This window comes from Hipposideros armiger, unplaced genomic scaffold (assembly GCF_001890085.2).
Source record: "Hipposideros armiger isolate ML-2016 unplaced genomic scaffold, ASM189008v1 scaffold_12, whole genome shotgun sequence".
Taxonomy (NCBI): domain Eukaryota; kingdom Metazoa; phylum Chordata; class Mammalia; order Chiroptera; family Hipposideridae; genus Hipposideros; species Hipposideros armiger.
Genome location: NW_017731362.1, coordinates 6,290,319 through 6,313,275, shown reverse-complemented (window position 1 = coordinate 6,313,275; position 22,957 = coordinate 6,290,319). Strand labels below are relative to the sequence as shown.

General features: G+C 36.6%; 1 protein-coding gene across 1 annotated transcript in view; it reads right to left on the bottom strand.

The window, feature by feature from the left end:
- UNC13C (unc-13 homolog C) overlaps positions 1-22,957 on the bottom strand; it is a 565,880-nt gene that overhangs the window by 81,600 nt on the left and 461,323 nt on the right. The window contains exons 24-25 of the mRNA XM_019664136.1: positions 9,558-9,646; positions 3,224-3,373 (exon numbers count right to left, since the gene is read on the bottom strand). Coding sequence (XP_019519681.1) covers positions 3,224-3,373; positions 9,558-9,646 — 239 coding nt within the window. The remainder of the gene's footprint in view (positions 1-3,223; positions 3,374-9,557; positions 9,647-22,957) is intronic.

Genomic DNA, 22,957 nt, shown 5'->3' with positions numbered 1-22,957 from the left:
TTAAAGGCATGTGACATGTGAGAGGCAAAGGGGGAGATTTCCAAAATACATTTTCATGTAGAAGTATCTCTCCTAACACTATTCTAATATATAGAATACATGAAAATGACCTCCTCTGGATGGACAGGAGAGGTGGGGACCCTTGAGGCATATCTGTGGAATCTGTAGCCCCACTAGTTCAGAAACCATTGTTTAAGGGTAGCATTTCCAGCCTACTAGTGGCTGTTCATCATCTGGACATAGGGTGGAGGCCAGCAGATGTGTCACAGCAGAACAACAGAACCCATCCTCAGAAATTCCGAGGATGTTCTGAGAAACAATAAATCTGCCAATTTTGCAGATGTATAATTTCCATTTTCAAAAGAAATGAGTTTAAGAATTGACCTTGTTTTTATGGTCAGCTCATGTACTTGGCATGCTAACTAACCCTGCTTAGAATGGAACTCAATGGAAAGGTATAAAATCATTGACATGTTTGCAGCTCCGCATGGGATTTCTGCCAGCTGGAAATAGAGTTTACAGCTCATTTTATAGAGTGGTGAAGTCTTGGAGAAAATGAAGCATAAACAAATAACATGTCTCACTTAGAGAGGCTGCACAAAGACAAAGAGAGCCTATGCATTTATAACACAATTTCTAAGGGGATTTTCTCAAAGCCACCTTGAAGACTTTTATCCCTCTACTGTTCATTTTACATAATGACAACAAAAAACAAACAAACAAAAACTGAGGTATCTAACAACTGCTTCCTTCATTTAGTCAGTTAATCAGCTTCATAATGTAAGTTAAAAAGCATATATTTTGGAACCTGAGCTATCTGCTGTCTCTGACCACAGAACCAATTAACCAGAAAATTTTCAAATGCTGGCCATAAAGATTTCCTGTCATAGGAGTATAGTTGATCAGATTTCATGAAAACCTATCCAGCTTTTCTCCGATCTCCTGGAATGCCCATCCCTCATTTCCAGGCATTCAAACCCGATCCACCTTTAAATACCCAACCCAAATGGAATGCCTATTGATAGTGTGAAAGGGAGATTATTACATCATACCTTATTGTGTTTATTTGCAAACCACCTTTCTTATTTTTTTCTACCTAAACTGTTGGCTCCTTGAGAATGGAATTAATATCTGATTTTTTTAAAACTCCCCTCTGAAAAGTAGCCATATGGTTATGCATTCTGAATTAGCCCTAAAAATTTCTGCAACTCCTCATGCCTCATATAATGCTTTCTAAAAATTTTAAATCTCTTTCACAAATTTTTAAAGCTAATAGATGTTTTCCTGTCTTTATATAGTATCTCTTTCTACTAAGAATTAGAAGAAATTATATATAATTTCTCTATATACAACTATAAAATAGAGCATAATTCTAAGTAACAAAACTGAGTAAAGTAAGAATCTAAATATACTAAGAATAAGGGTCCACCTACTTTATGTATAATATTAGCCCCATTTTATAGGTGATGAAATGGATTCAAGGTCCCTCAGCTAGTAGTTGACAGTATCAGGATAACTTAAAACTTTCTGTAGGTTCCACAATGTTTGGTTCCACAAAAATACATAGTTTTGCTAATGCTAAACGACATATCTCCACCCTGCCGGTTAGAGTTCTAAAAACAGAAGGCATTCCAGGAGGAGTTTTAAGAGAATCAGGATTTTGCTTTGTCCTGCCTTTCATTCACCATCACATTCAAAACCAAACTGTGGGGTGTTTGTAGGGCCCCATCCTGTGTTGTCCATAGTGAAGAGTCATACAATAAGATAAACATTTCAAGGGGTTGCCTAGGAAGTTAGGTGATAAAAGTTTACATTAAGAAACTAAAGAAATGAAGAAGTCTTTCTTCCTGTCTTCTTTTCTCTCTCTTTTTCCTCCCTTATTAACCTATCTTTCTCTCTTCTTTCCCTACTTCTTTCTTCTATATCCACTTGCCTGCCCACTTCCTTCTAAGCTAATTACCTGATTGCCTATCTTCTAGATATTTCCTCATAGAAAACAGCAAATAAGACTTAATTTGTCTAACAAATGTTGAAATTAAAGTAAGATTAAAAGTAAAGGGAAATGGAATTAAAATAGAAGTCACAAATATTAATATATAGAAGACGTTTTTCCTCTTTATTCTTTGTTTCCTAATCTTTAAAGAAAGTTATTGCATCTTTCTTGTTTATCTTGTTCCCTTTGGTATTAATTAATTTGCCACAACAATGTTAAATGAGGTTACATCTGTAAACCACTAGTTATAACCCTGGTGCTTTAGTAGGCATTCAAAATTATTTTTTGCTTTTCTCTTCTACTTTTAGTTCTGGTTTTAAGTATCACTGTTCAAGAAATCATGTCTCTGGTTGCTTTAGATCAGTGGGTCCCAATTGTGGGCACATTTGAAAACATATGTGCCTTGACTCGACTCCAAACTTATGAAATTACAACTTCTAAGAGTAGAGAATGAGCAGAAACATAAAACAAAACATAGTGAAACAAAACACACAAAAAATAACAAGCACACAAACCTTTTGGTTAAGAACACTGTCTTATTCAGTCAGAAAGGCCTCCATTCCCCTACTGCCACCAACTAGACTGTCATCTCCACGGAGTCAGGGACTTTGCCTCTCTTTTTCATCACTATCTAGTTCCTAGAATAAGGTTTAGTACAGACAGATGGGCACTCCATCAAGAGTTATTGAAGGCTGAGTTGGGCAGCAATCTACTTGCCTCGGAGCTGAATTACTTGTAAGTTACATTTGGGCTATTCTATTCCTCAGGTGTCTGACATGAAATCAGATATTCTGGACTCGACTCGGTCTTTAAAATTATTTGTTTGTTTGTTTATTTATTTATTTATTTATTTCAGTTACCATTGTCAATATTATTTTATATTAGCTTCAGTTATATAGCATAGTGGTTAGACATTTATATCATTTATGGCGTGATCCCCCCAATTAGTCTAGTACCCACCTGGCACTATACATAGTTGTTGCAACATTATTGACTATATTCCCAAAGCTGTACTTTACACCCCTGTGACTATTTCGTAACTCCCAATTTGTACTTCTTAATCCCTTTACTGTTTTCATCCAGCTTCCCAAAAATATGTTAGTGTTTTGCTTTTTATTGAATTAGTGTATTTCTGTAGAGGCCCTACACAGGCAGTGTTACATAGAGGAAAACAGTTCTTTTCCCTTAAGCCCATGTCAGTCAAAAGAGAAATCTGGGTAGAAAACTTACGTTTTGTCCAAGAAATCCATGAGTGGTCTTAATACAATCTCTGCATCCATTGCTGCACTGTTCTTATTAGACGCAGTGTTTCCATTTGTTCTCATTTGATTTAGTTCAAACCCCATCTGTTTTATACACTCTTCAATGATAAGGTGGAAACTAAAAATAAGGAATACAAACACCGGAATAAAAGCAAGCATTTATGCCTTCCTTTGCTTGTGTCTTTTTAATTCAACCCCAAGGAGACTGGATCTGCTTCAAACGGTGTGAAATCCCTTGCTCATTGGTCTGCAAACTTATTGTTCAGCTTGAAAAGTTTTTATTGCAATGAAAGCTTAGTTGGACCCACATATGTAATGTAGATAAAAGTAATGGTCTTCCAGTTGAATTACTTTGGGTGAGGGTTCATTTCGGCCCCATCTATCACAGTAATAGCTGAGATGTTCCTCTGAGAATTGTTTGAGAAAATGGCTGTTTTGAAAGATATTTGGCATCTGGGTACACCTTCTGCATTTGGCTTCTGGGACTCCACATTGTCTTAATTTTCCTCTCACCTTCCTGGCTGCTCCTTCTCAATTATTTGACCTCTAACCATTGGAGTAGCGTTGCCAGACTTAGCAAATAAAAACGCCGGATGCCCAGGTAATTTGAATTTCAGACAGTGAGTGTTTTTTAGTATAAGTGTGCCCCAAGCAATATTGGGGACATATTTACACTAAAATAATCCATTGTTTATCTTAAATTCTAATTTAATTGAGCACATTTTATATTTTATCTGGCAACCCTACATTGTAATCTAGGCTCAATCCTTAGACCACTCCATTTCTCGATCAAAAATCACTTTCTTGGTGATCTTATCTAGCCTCATGGCTTTCATACCATCAGTGTACTGGTGATTTCCAAATATACATCTGTAGACATGACTTCTAATGTAAATTCCAGGCTATTTTATTAAACTATCTATGTAACCTTAGAAGTCTTAAGTTTCTCTTATATCCAACATCCAATCCATCAGCAAATCTTCATAAAGTACCATAAATTTGAGAATCTATTATTATTTCCACAGAGCTACTATAGACCAACCCACCATTGTCTTTCATTGCTAACTTATGTAATATTACTTATGTAATAATTTCCTAAATTGTCCCTCTGTTCAACCCTCTATAGATATCCTGTTAAAATAGAAACCAGATCATGTTCCTCTCTTACTAAAAATCTTCTATGGCTTCCAGATCCACTTAGAACAAAACCTGTAATAAAATGTACTTTACGGACTTAAAGCCAAACATAATCTGGAAACCTCCCTGATCTCATATGTTGAGACTTTTCTCTTGGCTTCACTGCAGTCCAGCTACTATAGCCTTCCTCATGTCCGTAGAATTCTCTGAGGACAACTGTATCGCATGGCCACTATTATGTTCCCTCCCCCATGGAATTTCTCATGGGTTTCTTGGTCTCTCACTTATTTTGGGCACATGTCACATATCATGTCCTTAAAGCGGTTTTCTTGTTTTCTTTTTTTTTTTTAAGGGTCTCTAACACACTTTATTAAGAATGAGGTACCTTGCAGAAGGTATTTGCATGAGGATAAGATATCACACTTCTCTCATTTCTCTGACTCTTCTGGACACAAAAGCGGTTTTCTTGAACACTTAATATGAAATGACATTTCTATCATTTTCCATTCCCTTAAATTTTTTTCATTGATTACACTATTATTTGACACATTGCATAGTTTTCATTTAGTTGTTTATTGCCTGTTGCTCCAACTAGGATGTAAGCCCCATGAGGGCAGGAGCTTTTTTTTTTTCAGTGCTACATGTCCACAAGAATGTCACATCTCAGACAAAGAAGTTGCTCAAGAAATAATATTGAATGTAGGCCAGCCAAGTGGCTCAGTTGGTTAAGTGCTCGCTCAAGAGTGCGAGCTCTGAGCAACAGTGGTTCGAATCCCAGCCCGAGCTGAGCTGCTACTGAGCTGCAAACAGGTGGCAGGATGGCTCAGCTAAAAAAAATAATTAAAAAAATAATAATAATATTGAATGTGTCAATGGACTCTCTTCCTTCCACCCACTCCTTTGCCTCACCACTCTAAGGATTTAAATAAGTCTATGAAGAGTGATTCTTAGCATAATTATTATTATTTTTTCATCCTTTATATCCCTACACTAGTTTTGGTGGTTCTTACCAAAGCAGCAGCAAATAATTTAAATAGAGATTTAAATAGTGGTTAGCATCACCACCATTTCTGTATACCATCTGTTACATTTTTATTTCCAACAACAGGATTAATTATAACACATGCACAGGCAGGCAAGAAAAAAAATATTTAGGAGAATGGGGATAAATGGAAAAATGAGAACTTCAGGAATGGTCATATCACTAGAATAGCAATGATTAGAAGGAAAGTGTTCATTTTAGTATTGCAATCAAGTCAGCCCCATTGCTCTTCTCCCTCCACACACAAAGGTTATAGAATTCATATTATTTGAGAAGTGTCCAAATGCACCAATTCCTAAAATTTTATATAGAAGTTTAGGAATTTTCACTATATAATGCTTCTATTATTAATTAAATAGAAAGAATATGCATATTTATTTACCAATGTATGCATGCATTCTACAAATATTTAATAAATTCTTATTATGTGCCAGTCTCAGTTACTAGGTGATGAAGATACAGCAATGAACAAGACATAAAATTTCTTGTTTTTTGTCACACATCCAAGACCTTTTATTTTAGAATTTATATTATGGAAATATTTCAGTTAGCCTATTGTCAAGTATTTCATTTTTCTAGTTTCTGGTGTTGCTACCTAAATGGGAAACCTTTGATGGATTTTAAATTATCTCAACTTGGGTAATTTTCTTGCCCTTAGCTCTTTTATAGCAGGTTTATAAATATTGGTACATAATTTCGAGCATATAGCCGAGGCTTGATTCTACTTCTACCATCAGGTTGGCCTGTTTCCATCTTTGGCTCCTGACTTCTCTTGGACTTCCTTTACTGCTGACAACATTCTTGTCCCTCTGGACTTGACATTTGTATTTGGTTCCTTGATCCTTGGATCTCAGCTGTGGATGTGATTCATTTCTTGGCTCTCTGAATATTTATCTAATTCAATGGAACATTCTATTTCATACTCAGATCCAAATGAATCCAAATACATGACCATTTGGCTTTTACCTGGCTGGACCTGCCTTTGGACTTTTGTCCGGTAGTAGTTGTGGGGGAGGGAGGTGAGGATGGTGGAGAAGGTGAGAAGGGTGGGGTGGTAGTGGTGGTGTATTTAGTGAGAGGAGAGGTGGTAGATATTTGGGGCAATAGAAAAGGAAGGTAAATAATGTTAGAAATTTTGAACTAGTTGATTTACCATTGGGTCATCAGTGATTCTGCTGAGCATAGTAATAATCACCTTTGAAGTAACTACTTTCTTTCACACTGATTCTCAAATCAGTGTATTGGGGTGGAGAATAGACTAAGCAGAAGGTATGACACTCACATTCCAAAAATGTGCAATTAGGTTCCTACAACAGATCCATACAGTAAACTCCCACCAAAAGGCAGCTGTGTGTGTGGGGTCAGGCACATGGAGGAAGGGTTATCAGTGTTTGAAAGAGAATTCTATCTTGGTGTTAGTCCAGAGTGAACCAACCAACACTTGCATTTTACCTGAAAAGCTTTTGTCTCTATCCATTTGACATAAAAAACCTTTTTATTCTATCCATTTTTTTGGTTGAAAATGTATTTTTTAGTCAGCTTGAATTATTATTACCAGTTAATAATGACAGACTCTGTGAGCACCCAAGAAGCCAAACACTCACAGAAGGATTCCTCTGAAATGTTCCTGAATTCTTTGTTTACTTAATCCAGCTAGCCCCTGGTACCAAATATATGATTAAAAGAAATACAGTAAGTTAAAAAACAAACAAATAAAACAAAACTTCAAAATACATGTGTAAGCAGAAACTAAGTGGTACAAGTTTTGAAAACTTTAAGAACGTCTTTAAGGACATTTTTACGATAGCACTGAAGTCTCTTAGTGATATCACTAAGTCTTAGGATATCACTTAGTCTCACTTCCCAGGTGGGTGCTCTGCGACCATGTCAGGACTCCAGGAACCTGGGCTCAGATGTGTGGTTTGGCTCTGCCCTGGCTTTACTGCAAAACCATCTTACTAACCACAGACAGTAGAATTATTTAACTGTGGGTTTTAATAACACCAGATGAAATGGAGTTTGGGCAATTAATTATGTACTAATTTTAAAGCTCTAGACTGCTAATTTAGACTCTAGGAAGAGTAGATTCAGACAAAAATTATCCAGTGTGACTTCACAGCATGACCGCACTGATCATTATGGACTCCCTCCCACCCTGTGGGAACGACATAGATCTGATTAGCAGTGTAGGAAATAAAACCATAGGCACAAGGACCTAAGAATTATTCTTTTTATAAGCATGACATGTGGGTTATTTATTCTAATAATCCTGGTGCTGATTAAATATATTTATTCTAATAATCCTGGTCCTGATTAAATAAAGTATTACATTTTTTCCCTATGTTTATAGAATAATGAAGAAATAGATATGAGGTAACCAGGAGTTTCAATATCTAGGTTAAAATAGCTGACTTCATATGAACAAAGTACGTCAAGTGTGTTCCTTATTTCATAACTGAAGTTTGCTCTGATTTTTTTCTGATCATAACATTTCACCCTTTGTAAGCTGAACATTCTTCCCCATAAACAAAATAAAACAGCACAAAATAAAAAGCACTTGTTCATAAAGATGATTTTTGTAATTTACAGAAAGTAATTTGAATACACTTTTTCTATTTAGATTCTAGCTTCCATTCTGCTGAGTCATCTTATTTCCCATAAAGTTACAAACACCTCGAGCTATTCGTGAACCCTTACTCCTCCCTCTAACTTTGCTATTTAATCTCTGCTTTTGCCTTCCTCGCCGAAGGCCACACAGTCTTTTTCGGCTAACCACAATTTAACTCACAATTGAAATAAAGAAAGGTAAGCCTAAAATAGCTGATTGCATGCACCATTGCTAAATGTCACCCCAAGTCAGACCCAATAAGCCCCCAAATGTCTGGAACAATGTCTGCCTCTCCAAGTCCAGGTAAACAAAACGTTCAAATTGCTTATTAACATCTAGGCCAAGTAAGCAGAGTCATCCAGGTCAACTAACAACACAAAATAAACGGCAGTGTCACTACCCTAAGCTCAGTACAACAGGCTGCGGCTCCCTCAGCATGTGACCTGTGAAGGTGGGCTCCCAGAGAAAAGCAGCACACCTCTGATGCTGAAGAGGAGGCCCAGTGGCGGATTCTTCTTTACTTTGCCTCATGCCTGTATTTGAGAAAAAATATGGTGCTTTCGGTGCGTTTTTCATCTTAGTCTTTCTGATTTAAACATGGCATACCTGATCCATAAATGTTCATTAGGAGGTATCTTTCCAAAACACAATAATAAGCGGTGAGTGGAGGTCAAAGAGCTAGCTAGTCCTCACCAGAAGAGCAAGTTTTAGCTTCATCTGATCACTGGACACATAGTTTAAAATAGTAAGTCAACATTTATTGAGATAATATTTAAACCAAGTTCTGTTTGAAATTAATGAGCCTCTTTCAAGGTGTGTTTGCTTTCCTATCTATTTTAACATTTGATGATGAGATGATGGTCTTTGCCTGTAGGACCAAAATGAAATTTATATAGGATTAACTTTTCTCTCTTTAGAACAATACAACAGGCAAGCAAAGGTAATTTTAAAAAACAGAGAATATGTGAATGTGTCAATAGTTTCCCATGAAGTAATTGCATTAAGATCCCTAAGCCCTAAAACCTAGAATCCTGACCTAATTCGGTTATGGAGTTGGAATTTAGTCATTTGAAAGTGCAACCACCTTGATAGGTATGGCATGAATGCAACTCATACTTCTTATGTATGTAAAGATTTTCTCCCTTCCTTCCTCCCACCCTCTATTCTTAGCCAATGGCTAAGCTCTAAACACTAGAACTGCAAACAGGAATGAGACATGGTTTCTGCCATTAAGAAGCATGTAGTCAAGTGAGGGAAATAGTTAAGTAAATCAGAACTTGGAGACAGTGTTGTAAGTGCTATTCAGCCATTGGATACAGGGTTCAGTGGATTATATAGCAGGACATCACTGTATGATTACAAGTTCATGGAAACTTTCCAGAGGACATGATACTTACATTCAGTTTCAAAGTTAACACAGATTTAGCCAGTCAGAGGAGAGAAACAGCACGGGAGGCATGATTACTGTTAACGGAAACCTAAAGCATTTGGATAATCACTATTTAGGCCACTTACCTTTCACCGTAAGTGACGCTGAGCTCATCCAGAACCCCACTGAGTTTAACTTGAAGCTCTTTTAGAATAGTACTAGCTTCAGGATCTAGCTGCAGAGAGACCATAAACAATATTGCTTAGGAGTTCTGAGAAAAATTACCTTTCTTTTACAAACATTTTGCTTGTTATAAGGTAATGTCAAATAAAAAGAAAACACGTGTAATTTTTGACTTCCTCTCCTTTTTTTAATCCTTGAAATCAGATGCAAAATTTACAAAATTCTAAATAAACCAGAAGAGTTTTTATATATGAAAAAACTGATCGAAATGCATAGCATGCATACAAGTAAGAGCTAGACAGCAAAGCTTTTGTTGGTGACAGCAATGGGATGCCAGGCATAACAACACAAGCTTCATAACAGGGTCATTTCATAACCTAGAAAAAGTTGCACTACATTAGTTGAATATATGTGTTGCTTCAAAATACATTTCATCTTTAACATCTCTGTAAATAAATTTTAAAAATTGGTAAATATTAATTTTTGAGTATTGTATTGTACCTTCTTTGAAAGTGTTTTCATATTTTTCCAAGTAATGTAATATAATAAATGATTATAAAGCGCTCCAATGTGACAGGACTGACTTCTCTTCCTGGGTGTCAATTTGCAACTCAGAATTAAGATTCAAAGTATCTTTTTATTTATTTATTTATTTAAATTTCTCTTTAAATATCCAAGTATTAATAGCTTGGAGCTAAGCTATTGAGTAAATTTGGGGGCAAAAGGAAAAAATAATTAACTCAAGGTAACTTTTTTAATGCTTGTTCTTACAGTACAAACTTTAAAAGCCAACTTTTCTTTTTTATCTAATTTCAGTTCTTAAAGGAATGTTAATCAATATTGCAAAATAAGTTACATTATAAATAAATAAAAACATAAATAAACAAACACATCAATTTATTAACTTGGCAGAATATTTTTGTAATCAAAATTGAGGATCAACACAAACTTATCAGCATTTAGAAAAGTTTATCCTGTTTATTAATTATGCTTTTGCAAATAAGTTGTTAAAATAGAGTGATTTATAATAGAGGTAGTGTATCAAGCTGATAGAAACTCATGTACATGGAAATCTAGAATATTTTCTGAAATTTAAGCCAATCTTTTTTTGAGTCTTTAGAAATTCACTTTCCTACCATTAGTACCTATAGTTCTTGCACAAGCTAGTCTACTAGTGCAAAGAAGAGAATGTAATAAAGCCAGCTTTGGGGAGTAGAACAAATTAAAGGAGGGCTTAGTATACAATGGAACCTAATAAGGACAGCAAATGCATATAAGACCCAATATCATTTTAAACTCCTAGGAGCCAGCCAGGGACCAAAAAATAGTATACACTGATCCTGTAATTCTCCAAGAACATTTATCATTATTAAGAAATTGTTAGAGAGAAGTATTATCTATACACCTCAGCTGCTGGGTAGATTTAGATTGTATTGATGTGACTGAAACCATCGGATTAGAAATAAAAATTATATTTGGCATCTGATACATTATTGGTTATAGCAAACCAATTCCTGATGTTAATTACGATTTAAATCCAGGTGACTGCAGAAGTGCTTCGTTTCTGCCCCTCTATCAGAGCCAATGTGATTCTTCTGGACTCTTTGTATCTTTTTTCTGTCTCTATCATCAGATAGGCTCACAGCTCTTACTTACAAACACACAGGCCATCATGACTGATATAGACTTCTCTAGGAGTCAGAAAATTAGAATAGCCTTCAGTCTCACACTTTCTGAGAGCTCCATTCAGCTACAACTAGTTGCAAGGCAGTGATTCAGAAAGAAAATTAGATAATACCTATTTAAAAAGACCTCACACTGATATACATTTAAGCATATTTAGCCTACTAAACCATAACTCTCCAACCTTTAACCAAGAAAACATATGTGGATTGTCTACCTCAATTATAGGTAACCATATAAACTGAAATATTTTATTATATGAGGTGTAACAATTAAGTTCACAAACTTGTTGCAATGATGTTGCTAACCTTTTTTGATATCAGAGGAATTATTCATTATGAATTTGTACCAAGTGGACAGTTAATCAAGTTTACTATTTGGAAGTGCTGAAAAGGCTGTGTGAAAAAGTTAGAAGACCTGAACTTTTCGCCAACAATTCATGGCTCTTGCATCACGATGATGCACCAGCTCACACGACACTGTCTGTGAGGGAGTTTTTAGCCAGTAAACAAATAACTGTATTGGAACACCCTCCCTACTCACCTGATCTGGCCCCCAATGACTTCTTTCTTTACCCAAAGATAAAGAAAATATTGAAAGGAAGATATTCGGATGACAGTCAGGACAACAAGGGTAATACAACACCTCTGATGGCCATTCCAGACAAAGAGTCCCAAAATGGCTTTGAAGGGTGGACTAGGCACTGGCATCAGTGCCTAGCTTCCCAAGGGGAGTACACTGAAGGTGACTGTAGTGATGATATTCAGCAATGAGGTACGTAGCACTTTTTCTAGGATGAGTTTGTGAACTTAATAGTCCGACCTTGGATGTTATTGCTATTATCCTAAAACCAATTCTAACCTGATTTCATTTGGATAAAAATGCTGGGGAATAGGGAATGAGAGAAGCCCATCCATATGATTTTCTTCAGACTCCCTACACCTTGGCAAAACATAGAGGGTGGTATGTTATATAATAATCCTCCACCTACATATCTGCTACCTCCAAGAAAATGGCTCAGACTGTAGGGTTCTCTTCAGGAAATGGGGTTGCTTCTTATTTAAAACCTGTATTTTGTTTTCATATTTGTTTAATATATGCATTGAGGTAGTTTGTTTATCTGTTAAGATAATGCCCTTAAAATCATACAAAAATGACTAGATAAGTCAGTTGAATAAAATTGTGTTAGTTTTCCATAAATTATTTTATTCCACCTTAGGTATTCTGAGAATGGATTTTTCTTATCAAATAATTGGCTGTTACTTGAAAATCTGAAACTGTCAAGCTATAGCAATTTAAATATTGGTTGACAATTTTCATTTCTTAATAGAAGCACGAGTTTCTAAGTGGTTACAAATAGAATGCTTGTAACCAAGTCAAAAGAAAAAGAAAAGAAACAGAAAATTTTTAGTTTCAGTTAAGTATTTGAGTATATCTGATCCAAATCATAATGTTAAACCATTAAAACTGGAACAGTAATTTAGAGGTCAATATTCAAATTGCAGGTTTTTGCAATAATGATGGGCATAAATATCACACTTATCTAATTACCAAACAATCTCTTCAGGCAGGAATTTTACCAATTGTTGAGTTCTGCATTTCTTTATATGACCAAATTGAGGACAGTTTCCTTACTCCTACAAACTCCCTAAAGTTTTTTAAGAAATAATAATTTGAGCTTTGAGGGTTCATTGCCTAAATTACCAAAAGCATATATTACAAACTATTGGCTAATTTGGAAAGGTAAAATTTTTTTTAAGGTTTAAATCTTAGCCTAGTTCTAAAAGTAATGTGATATCAAACATCAAAATTAGCTTACACCTTTTTGGTTTCATTATTGAGTTATTAAAAGCCACAAAAAAGAAAAAAATTCAAGCATTCATAAATCACAGTTAATAAATATATCCTAAATTAGACAGTGAAATAACATGTGTACCTGAACAACTTAGTTGGCTGACAAAAAATAAACAATAAACAGCTCCATGTAAAGAGGAATATGCTCAATGAAAATTTAAGAATATTGAATCAAATTCTGAATTTATGGTAAAGCTTTCAAAACAGATTTTATCCATGCTCTAGGCAAGGTGTGGGAATTACAAAATCTAGGCCAGTAAAGCATGGTTCTAATGATCAGAATGAACCTTAGTCATATATAGGCAGTAACTGACTTTTTATACCATTGAGATATTTTACACCATTGAACTGTGGTATTATAAATGACTTAACTGGAAGACATAGCAGGCAAGGTATTTTATAAGTTATTTTCCTTAAGGCTTACTTCTTTCCTTTTAAAAGACAATTGACTTATCACCTCCTTTTGCAAATCTTCCCCAAAATGTTGCCCCTCCCAAGGCAGTTAGTAGCTTTACCTTCTGCACTAACTATGCTTTTTACAATAACTGTGTACACAGCCTGTCTTTTAATTATTCTCTTATAAATCTGTATCTTCCATGGTGGAACTCTGTCTTAGCTTTCTGTCGAGGCGTCTGCCCCAGTGCACTGTATGCCTATGCATGTACCATATATTTGAGGAAGGAGATAAGGGCAGAAGGAAACATGAACAGGTTTCCTCAAAGAAGATCCTGCTACGCAGAGTGCTCCTCCTTGGAATGAAACTTTGCATTGACTTTTTTTTTTCCTTCTTAAACATTAATATCCTTTATTTTTTTATTTTTATTGTTTTTATTGTTAGTTTCAGGTGTACAGAACAATGCAATAGTTATCTTTTTCACCCTTTGCACAGAAACAACCCCCCTCCCCCACCTGGGGAATATAATCAATAATGTTGTAAATATTTTTTAGGGGGCCAGATGGACGCATGCATTGACTCTTAGTACAATACTTTTGCATTTGAAATCTTTCATTCCTTAGCAACCATATGTTTTGTCTGGAGTTACAGCTTAGCCCTGATGTCAAATATTTGTCTCATTGCCAGACCATGTCAGGTTATCTCCTGATATTTGTTTGGTTCCAAAAATATGGTTACCATACCCACACTGCATGCTTGTTTTCTAACACAAAGTCTTTTCCTAGGGAACCTAAAGGGGAGTACATGTGATTCCAGCAGTCTCTTACAACACAAACTGTTAAGCAAACCAACCGACAGTATCTTGCTAGATATAACTAGTGGGTTGGAAAGTGGCATTTAAACTATTTTGATAACTCAATTCAAACTCTTCAAACAACGAAGACTTTGTAAGGAAGACGTTAAGGATCTTTATTCCTTTTCCATAGTGTTCATTACTATTTCTTTTCCTTTCTCTTTTCTACATGCTACCAGGCTGCCTTCCCTCATGTTCGGCTCATCAGTGTCAGGGTTCCATTATTTGTTCATCTAAAGTGCAGATCAGGGAGGACAATCACCCCCTGACCCTCATGTTCACAGGGTCCAAAATTGGGTCATTAGTCTGGTGGGCTTCACACCCTCCTCATGACTTCTGCAGAAAATCCTTTAATAAATGCTAACTGCACCACTAGCGCTATGAGACAGTAAGCCTCATTTCCAAGAAAAAAATGTTATTCAGCTTGAGCTGTTTTGTTCCTTCTTTTGGATTTTGTTTCAGCAAATATCCTTTTCTATCTTCCACCATCCCTTCATCATCATTTTTATTACTCCATTCTATATCTGTGCTCAAATAATATTTATGTTAAAACAGAAAATAGAATATTAAAAGAAAAAACCCAACTTATTTGAAACTAGCTTCTCATTGACATCTAGCTAATAAGTGTAAAACTTGTTACCTCCACATCCTTATCTCTTAAATATTCATTAAGTCTATGTAGTGACGTTTCAGCTCTAGATACTCCACTGAAGTGTTCACACACAGGTCACCCATGATCTCCTAATTACCACATCCAAGGACTTTATTTATTCTACTTAGCCCGCATTTCTACTGTTGTTGATTCTATTTCTCAAGTTCTTTATGTCCTTGCTTCTCTAGAGACTATCTCCTTCTCACACTGTTTTTCTGTCCATGTCTTGTCTATCTCTTTCATTGACTTCTTTTCCTGTTTATCCTTAAATATTAATGTCCTTCAGTTTTCCCTTCCCACTCCTTTTCTTTTCACTCTTTGTTCTCTTGAGCAATCATACTCACCTCTATGGCATCAACTACCACCTCGATGCTAATGACCCCCCCAAATCTATTATCTATGCCTTTAACAGGATGCCTGAGCATCATGTCTATATTTCCATGTGCCAACTAACAAAGACTTTGATGATTTCAAGCTCAACATATCAGTGAGTGAACTTATTACCTGCCTGTCCTTCACTTATTTGTCATCATATTGTCTCTGACTTGACTGACAGCATATCAGTTTAAGGCGGAACTGTGAGTCATCTTTGACTTCTCTGTGTCTTCTTTTCACGTCCACTTTGATACCAGATATGATTGACAGTATCTCTGAAATGCTTTCTCCATCTGTCCTATCCTCATTTTCTGATACAGAGTTTTTCTTGTCCAGATTATATTGCAGTCATCTCCAAGTTGTATTTTTGTTCCTGTTTTCCCTCTTCTATTCCATCCTCCTTACTGTTCCTAGAGTTCTTGTAATGAAGCCTAAATATGATCATGTCACTTGCTGACCCCTCCTAATGGCTTTCAATCAGGGAAGCACTTCCAGCAATTTCTTACAATCTTGTCTGAACTCTTCCTGTTTGTTTTATTTTGAAAAGATCACTTCTCTCCAACCCTTCTATTTGACCAAAAATGTATTCATCCTAAAATACCTGGCTCAACTTTTTAGAAGTATCTGATTGAGAAATTAGTAAAAATTCCCTACTGGATCCGGCAGCAGGTTCCTTTCCTCAAAGTGCCCTAATTGCTTTGTAGAGCTATGGTGTTCAGCATGGATCTTGTGGTTATGTTGTCAGAAATAAAAGAATACACGGTCCTCTCTACTGCAAACAACACACCCCCTGCTCTACCAAAGCTGCCCTGCTTTTTGTTTCTTTTTTTATTCCTTGATGAGAAACCTTCTCCCAAGAACATACAAGATCATTTTTAGAGACAGGCTATGGCATTTTCCTATGCCGTTCAGATTTGAATGAACTGTTATTAGTAGCGGTATCAGTTCTATAAATTAATGCTTCTAACTTCTCAGCTTCAGAAAGTGAAGAACTTCCTCTCTCTCATCCTAATTAAAGAGAGTATGCAGTAAATCCAACTGTCATTGCATTTCAAATCAACCAAATGCCTCTGAGACATGCTAAGTTAGGTTGTTCAGCCTAGATGGCTAAAAAAATTGCCTTATCTTTTATAATTCATTCAGTATCTTTTATAATTCATTCAATGTAGTTTTGAGTTAATGAATATATAAGAAATTATGAATTTTTCTATTTATATTTCCCTGAACTTAAAAAAAAATTACCTTCAAGCCTCATGTGAGTGACATGACATCCTTTTCTCTTAAACATTTATTTCTTTCTCACATAAAACACACTATCACTCTACTCCTCAGATTGCTAACAAGTTTCTTTTCTATATAATCACAGGATTTTAGAACTAAAGTGAATTTCAGGAATCATAGTTCAACTACCCCTTTTTTTATAGGTGGGAAAAACTAAGGCCTACATCATGTCCCATGCCACATGACATATTTTGAGGTCACATGAGTATTGAAAAGCAGGACTCTAAAAAGCTATACTATTTTAAGAAAATTTCTTCTAAAAACAGTCATTAGAAATATGCAAGCAAATACGATAACTTGACTGGGAAGGAACTTTGGGCTGATGAGCTCCATAGATTGGCTGACTAACTGAAACGGGACAGAGTAGGGATAAGTCAGGAACAGAAGAAATGAGACATAAAATATATACGTTCCACTCTGCCAAGTAGGAGAAGAGGGAGGATTGGCTGTGGAGAAGAAGTTTTAACCAGTTTCTGCACTGATATATGGTTTGTTAAGGCAGGCGTAAACAAACAAAGGGGATCCCATCAAGACAATGGGGTGTATAGAACACATGCCGTATTCTTGTATAGAACACGGCAGTTACTGTAAAACTCGATTTCTCTCTTTTCTGGCTGTGGCTTGCACTCTTTCTCAGATTTTCTTAGGATTCAGAGAAAGGTTAGTTTAAAAAACGACTTGGCAGCGCAAGGGTGACCCTATGATCTCGCTGGACCCCACTAGGGATTGGGGTTAACGAGTGGCACCTGCCAGGTCAGTGTTTCATTTTGACATGGACCACCCACCCAGAGACCGCTCAGCCTCCCAGGTGGCACCCTTTTCTTAATTTCACAAGCTTAGCAGTTTGCTGAACTTTGTGTGCTCATAGTGCTCGAGTCTTAATCATATTTATTAAACCGCCTCCATGCAATTTGCCCTTCTGACCCTCATTATTTCTTAATTTTCTATTAAGTTCAATGTGTTTAATTGCAGAGGTGGTTAGGGGGAGAAAGAAACCAGGCAATATCTGCATGCTGCCAAAATAAAAGGGCCGCACTTCAAGCGTTCAGTGCTCGTGGTCATCTGCTGTCATGAAACTAAAAATAACTGTCATTCATCCAAAGGAAACCTCACCTTTGAGCATTATTTACAGAGTATGAGGCTAAGGGTTTGAGTTTATTATTTGAATTGTTGTGGGGTAAGATACAACTTTCATTTGGAGTAGATTTTCAAGTTTAGAAAGCGAGGGAGGGTCCGCCCCCCACAAATCTTCCCTCTTTAATTGTTCTGACTCCCCTGATACACTTGGAGTTCTCTGAGGGTGGGGTTTCATCTTAGAAATTATTGTATCTCTGTTGCCCAGTAAAATTTACAGCTCATAGGTGCTCAGTCAATAAATGTGCTGAATGAACTAATGAAGGAGTAAATCCTGTCTTCAGATTCAGTGTGCTCTAGCCTGTTTTTTAAGAGGCGGATCAACCCTGAGGGGAAAAAGGCTTAAAGTGGTCCAGGCAGGACAGGGAGCATCTGGTTTCTAAATAGTATGGCTTTCAAATGGGTGCTAAAGGGATCTCTGTTCTAACTGCTGTTTTCCAAGGTCTTACTCCTTGTAAGTAAGCTCCTGAGGCCTAAGGTATCTGTTTTTAAATCTTTTTATTTCTTATCTCAATTCCTGTCCCCTACAGAAACAATAAATATATGTAGGTAACACGAAACACTTCAGTGAAATAGAAAGAACTTTGCAAATTGCTTTAGGAAACATTTTAGCACTAAAAGCAAGTCATAACACAACTAGTTAAACTTGTTTATTATCTAGTGACATCTAAGACTAATCACTAGTTTTATTTTGTAATTGCTGAAAAAGATAAAAATAACAGATTGATTCTCATTAATTATCAACTAGTGAAGTATTATATCTTTAGTTAAGGAGAAAAGGTGGGACAGATCAGAAACCTTAACATAAAGCTTAGCCTCTTTACAACTATACCACCTCTTTCAATAATATTTTATATCATATGTAAGCATAAGTCCAGAATGTTAAAAAGGAAATGTTGGGTATTTGTACATGACTACAAATTGGACACCCATAATTTGAGAATCTTATCTAAATATTTAATCTGAATATTTGCCTGCACTATTACATGCTGTCTTAAGGTCCATTCAAACACACTGAGTCCCATGTGTTCTCAAGACTGAAAATGTATTATACAGGTCATTTAGGGAAGGTGCATGGATAAGACAGAGGGGTATTTGGAGCCATTTCCTAATTACCTGGTTGCTGTTCTAAAAGAAAAGAGCAGTAATTCTCAACATGTGACCCCTGACCAGTAGCATTTGTTACACATGCAAATCATGGGGTCCCAACCCAGACCCACTGAATCAAATACTCTGGGGATGAAATTCTGCAAGGTGTGTGTTCTGATATACGCTAAAGTTCAAGAACTACTGGCATGGAGTATTATTTCCTTTAAAGCAGTGATCTTCAATTCCTTATTGCCCAGCAGGTATAAAGTTGAGAGGCTAATGCTAGGTAAAATATGACAAAAGTTGATTGCTGTGCTCTCTGGTCAAGGGTTGCTTTGCTGAAGATTGAGATCATATGGTTGAAGGATCTTACAGAGGATTTCAGTCAGCTACATGCATACGCTTTTGGGCAGTCAGATGCTGTTTCTAACAGACACATCAAATTCATCATTAAAAAAATGAAAAGAGACAGAGCTACATCTCTGAAACATAAGAATAATTAAGTTGCTCATTAAAATATATCCATTTTTAAGATAGGTGGGGTTATGTTCCAGATTCCTTGCCCTTATTCAGGGAAGGTTACCACAATGAGATGAGCCAAGGCATTCAATTCTTTTTGAGAGATATCAATAAAAATAACATTATTGTTGTATGTAATTAGTTTGCTTTGTGGTCAGCAGAATGAGAGAATTTAGCGACGTAAACAAATCCCCCTATTTCCTCTAAATGTCTTAATAATGGCTGACTTCTAGAATTTGAAGGCCTAAGGATAATTATGGATTCTACCATTCAAGACGATTGTATCAGCACAATATTGTGAAGGAGTAATGCATCTTTTGCTTACACAGCACAGTAATAATTCATCTAAGCCGATTACAACAAGTTCTATAGCATTTCATAACTAATAAATTATGACTTCCTGAAAAGAAATTAAATTTTGGGTTATATGATTTTCTTTTTATGTACTTGTACAAATTACATTGCAGATCAAGGAAACACAACTAAGTCCTTTCCATAAGCTGTAGCAATATGCGTTTATGAAAAAAAATGAATACACAGGCTAGGTATCTATTTGCAATTGATGTGCACTGAAATTATACTCATGAAATAATTAAGCTATCAATATAAACCAAAATATATGTTTTACTTTTGAGCTATTTGAGCTTTTATAGGATAATACAATTATTCACCAATGAATGAAGAGGATTACCTAGGCATCCTGATAATCATTTTGTTGTTACTGTATTATAAAGGGACAGGTAGTACAGTATGGGGACTGTGGCATAAATAATGTAACTTCTACCTCTAGTCAGTCCATACCATGGGTTGGCTATTTTATCTGTTTTAGTGTAGCGATTCCCAAAACTGCATGCACATAAAAAATCACTTGGCATGCTTTTTAATAAGCGGACTCTGGGCCTCATTCCTAAAGGTGACTTTTGCTTCAGGGTTTCTGTGACATTTTTCTTTTTCTTCTTTTTTTAAATTCTCTAGAGTCATCAGAGAGTTGTTATGCCAAAACATGCTCTTAATTTGTATTCAGGGAAGCGTGTTGGAAAATCATTTTATAGGAGAAGAAATTTAGTGATTTGCTTTTTCCTTTTAATTTTTTTCTAAATGGGTCATTGGAAAAGAATGTGCTTATATGGCTCACAGGGCATCGTGCATGCCGTTGTTAACAATGACTGCTCATGTGACTGCTTTGGGAAGCACTGTCAACAGCATCAACCCAAAGCTGTCATCCTGTCAGGCAATGCTTCCATCTCGGACCTCCATAGAAAGAGTGAATTGTTACACCAAACAAGGTTGTAAACACGCTTCCTGTTTCCAGAGATAAAAGAGACTGATCCTGCAAAGAAAGAGCAGCTTCCCCTACCAAGGTTGGGTTAAAGCGACTGAGAGCTACAGCATCATGCAACCAGGCCTGCAGGTGGCGCACTGTGCAGACAGTATTAGAGGCAAGCAACACTGTTAGAAGCCAACTGATAAACACATGGCATTCACACTATTTTGAGCAAGTGCTCAAGCAGTCATTTGCTAATTAGATTTTTGTAGCAAGAAGTGCACGGCCTAGCACAGATGGTAGGGGACAAGGAGTAACTCCTAAAACAAGGATAAGATCTAGGTTAGAAGGTTTCCCTTTGAAGTACCAGTCAATGTTTTATAACCAGTTCCACTGTGAAGAAAAACTGGGAATTGGCACTAGTACACATTGTATCCCCTTTAAAGGCCATTGAATAAGCCCGTAGTAAGTGCCATATATACTTTTCATATCAAAGGGTGAATTCTGCCATTCTCAATAAAATCCTTTTCATCTTTATAAAAGCCCTGAGTTAAGAAGACCATTTAGATACTGCCATTTATAGATAACTGGATTGGAAGGGCTCTGCCTATTATTTTGAGATTCTGGTGCCTTCGAGGAGGCAAAGTGTAGCAACCAGAAACTCTGCCATAATTCTGTATTAATAATAAAGCTTATTTCTGTCTGGGGGGCTGCATGCTACAGTCAGCCTTGGGTTCAGGTCTTGCTTCCTCCTGACATTTCATCCACACCTGTGCAATGCTGACTGGGCCTGCTAAAGGTTCTTCTCAGCAGCAGGTGACAAGAGATGAAAATGGAAAAGAATGAGAGAAACGTGCACAAAAAGGGGGACGAGAGAGCACAGAAGAGGGTAAAAAGAGGGAAGGAGGGGAAGAAAAATATTTAAATGTAGGAAAGAATGGATCAGGGCCCATGCTGTCCCTCTAACAAATTACCCTGTTAGAAGCTCAACATTCATTTATTTACCTGAATTTTCCCTTTAAATTTTGTGTGAGGAGTTTAGCAATTGACATTGCAAGAGTTCTACAAAGGGAGAAGGCACCAAGCTCGGTATTTCTATTCTTCTAATTTCCTCTGGTATAAGAAGGAGAGTTCTGTGACATTGCCATTGATTTGCAACCGAATTTATAATGTGAAACATACACAACTGAAGCTGGAGATTTTATCTGAAATAAGGAATCCATTTTTGATTGGTGAACAAGCTACCTTGCAACTTTTCCGGTTAGTGGATGGTGTGGCCCACACGGCTTCTTTTAAGTACAAGTATGATTTGACTGGTGAATATGCAGCTTAGCAATAAATCACTCACTTCAGAGTTCAACCCCAAAGAGTAATAAAATAGCAGTAGCATTAGGACAAATTTCTGGAAATATGGCATTTTAAATATAACTTCATCCATAAATGATTTTTGGACTGTAAAATTCACTAAAAGGAGATAGAATTTCCCACAAGAAATCAGTAATTTCTTCACTACTTTTCAAAACAGTAAGTGGGCTTAAAGTCTGAATATAAAACATCAAAGGGAACCTCCAGGTATGATCCCCAATTGCTTATGCTCACCTAATTCAGCGAAAGAACTCCAAAAATGAGATTGAGGCCCTCAAACTGTGCAAAACCAAGAACATGCTTTGGGGAACGGAGCTGTATTGTACTCAAACTAGACTGAGACTTCAGTGGCAGCAAGAGCTCATGAAAATAGGTTTCTGAAGCGTTGTACCTTCACACGTGTATGCTAGTGCTTCCCGTTTGTAGGATGCTAAATAGGAAGTTCATCTTTCAAAAGACTGGGGCTTGAGGATGACGAAAAAGACACTTGGAGGGAAAAATGTGTACATTCTCTTTTGGGTCAACCTCACGTGTGAAGAGGCCCAATCTCAAAAAGAAGCACTTTTGGTTTGACCTTATCCGCTTAGAAATAAAAAGGGATCTCTGCTCTGAAATCCAATCTAGTTTTACGTACATCTCACAGTCTTACCACAATAAGAAACAAGGGAAATAAAACCTTAAATAGAAAGATCCCTATATGCTAGCCACCCTTGGGGTTGTTTTATGGAGGGGGTGAGGGTGGGAGGATGCCGCTGCATGACCTCCCCTCTCAGCACCATGTCCAGACCTTACTTCTTGAGATGCTCATGTTGGTTTGTGAAAGGAAAGACAGTGGCAGCAGGAGGAGGCAGGTGCACAGCTAGTATTGCACTGTTTGCTTGATCCAAACAAGCAAACGAG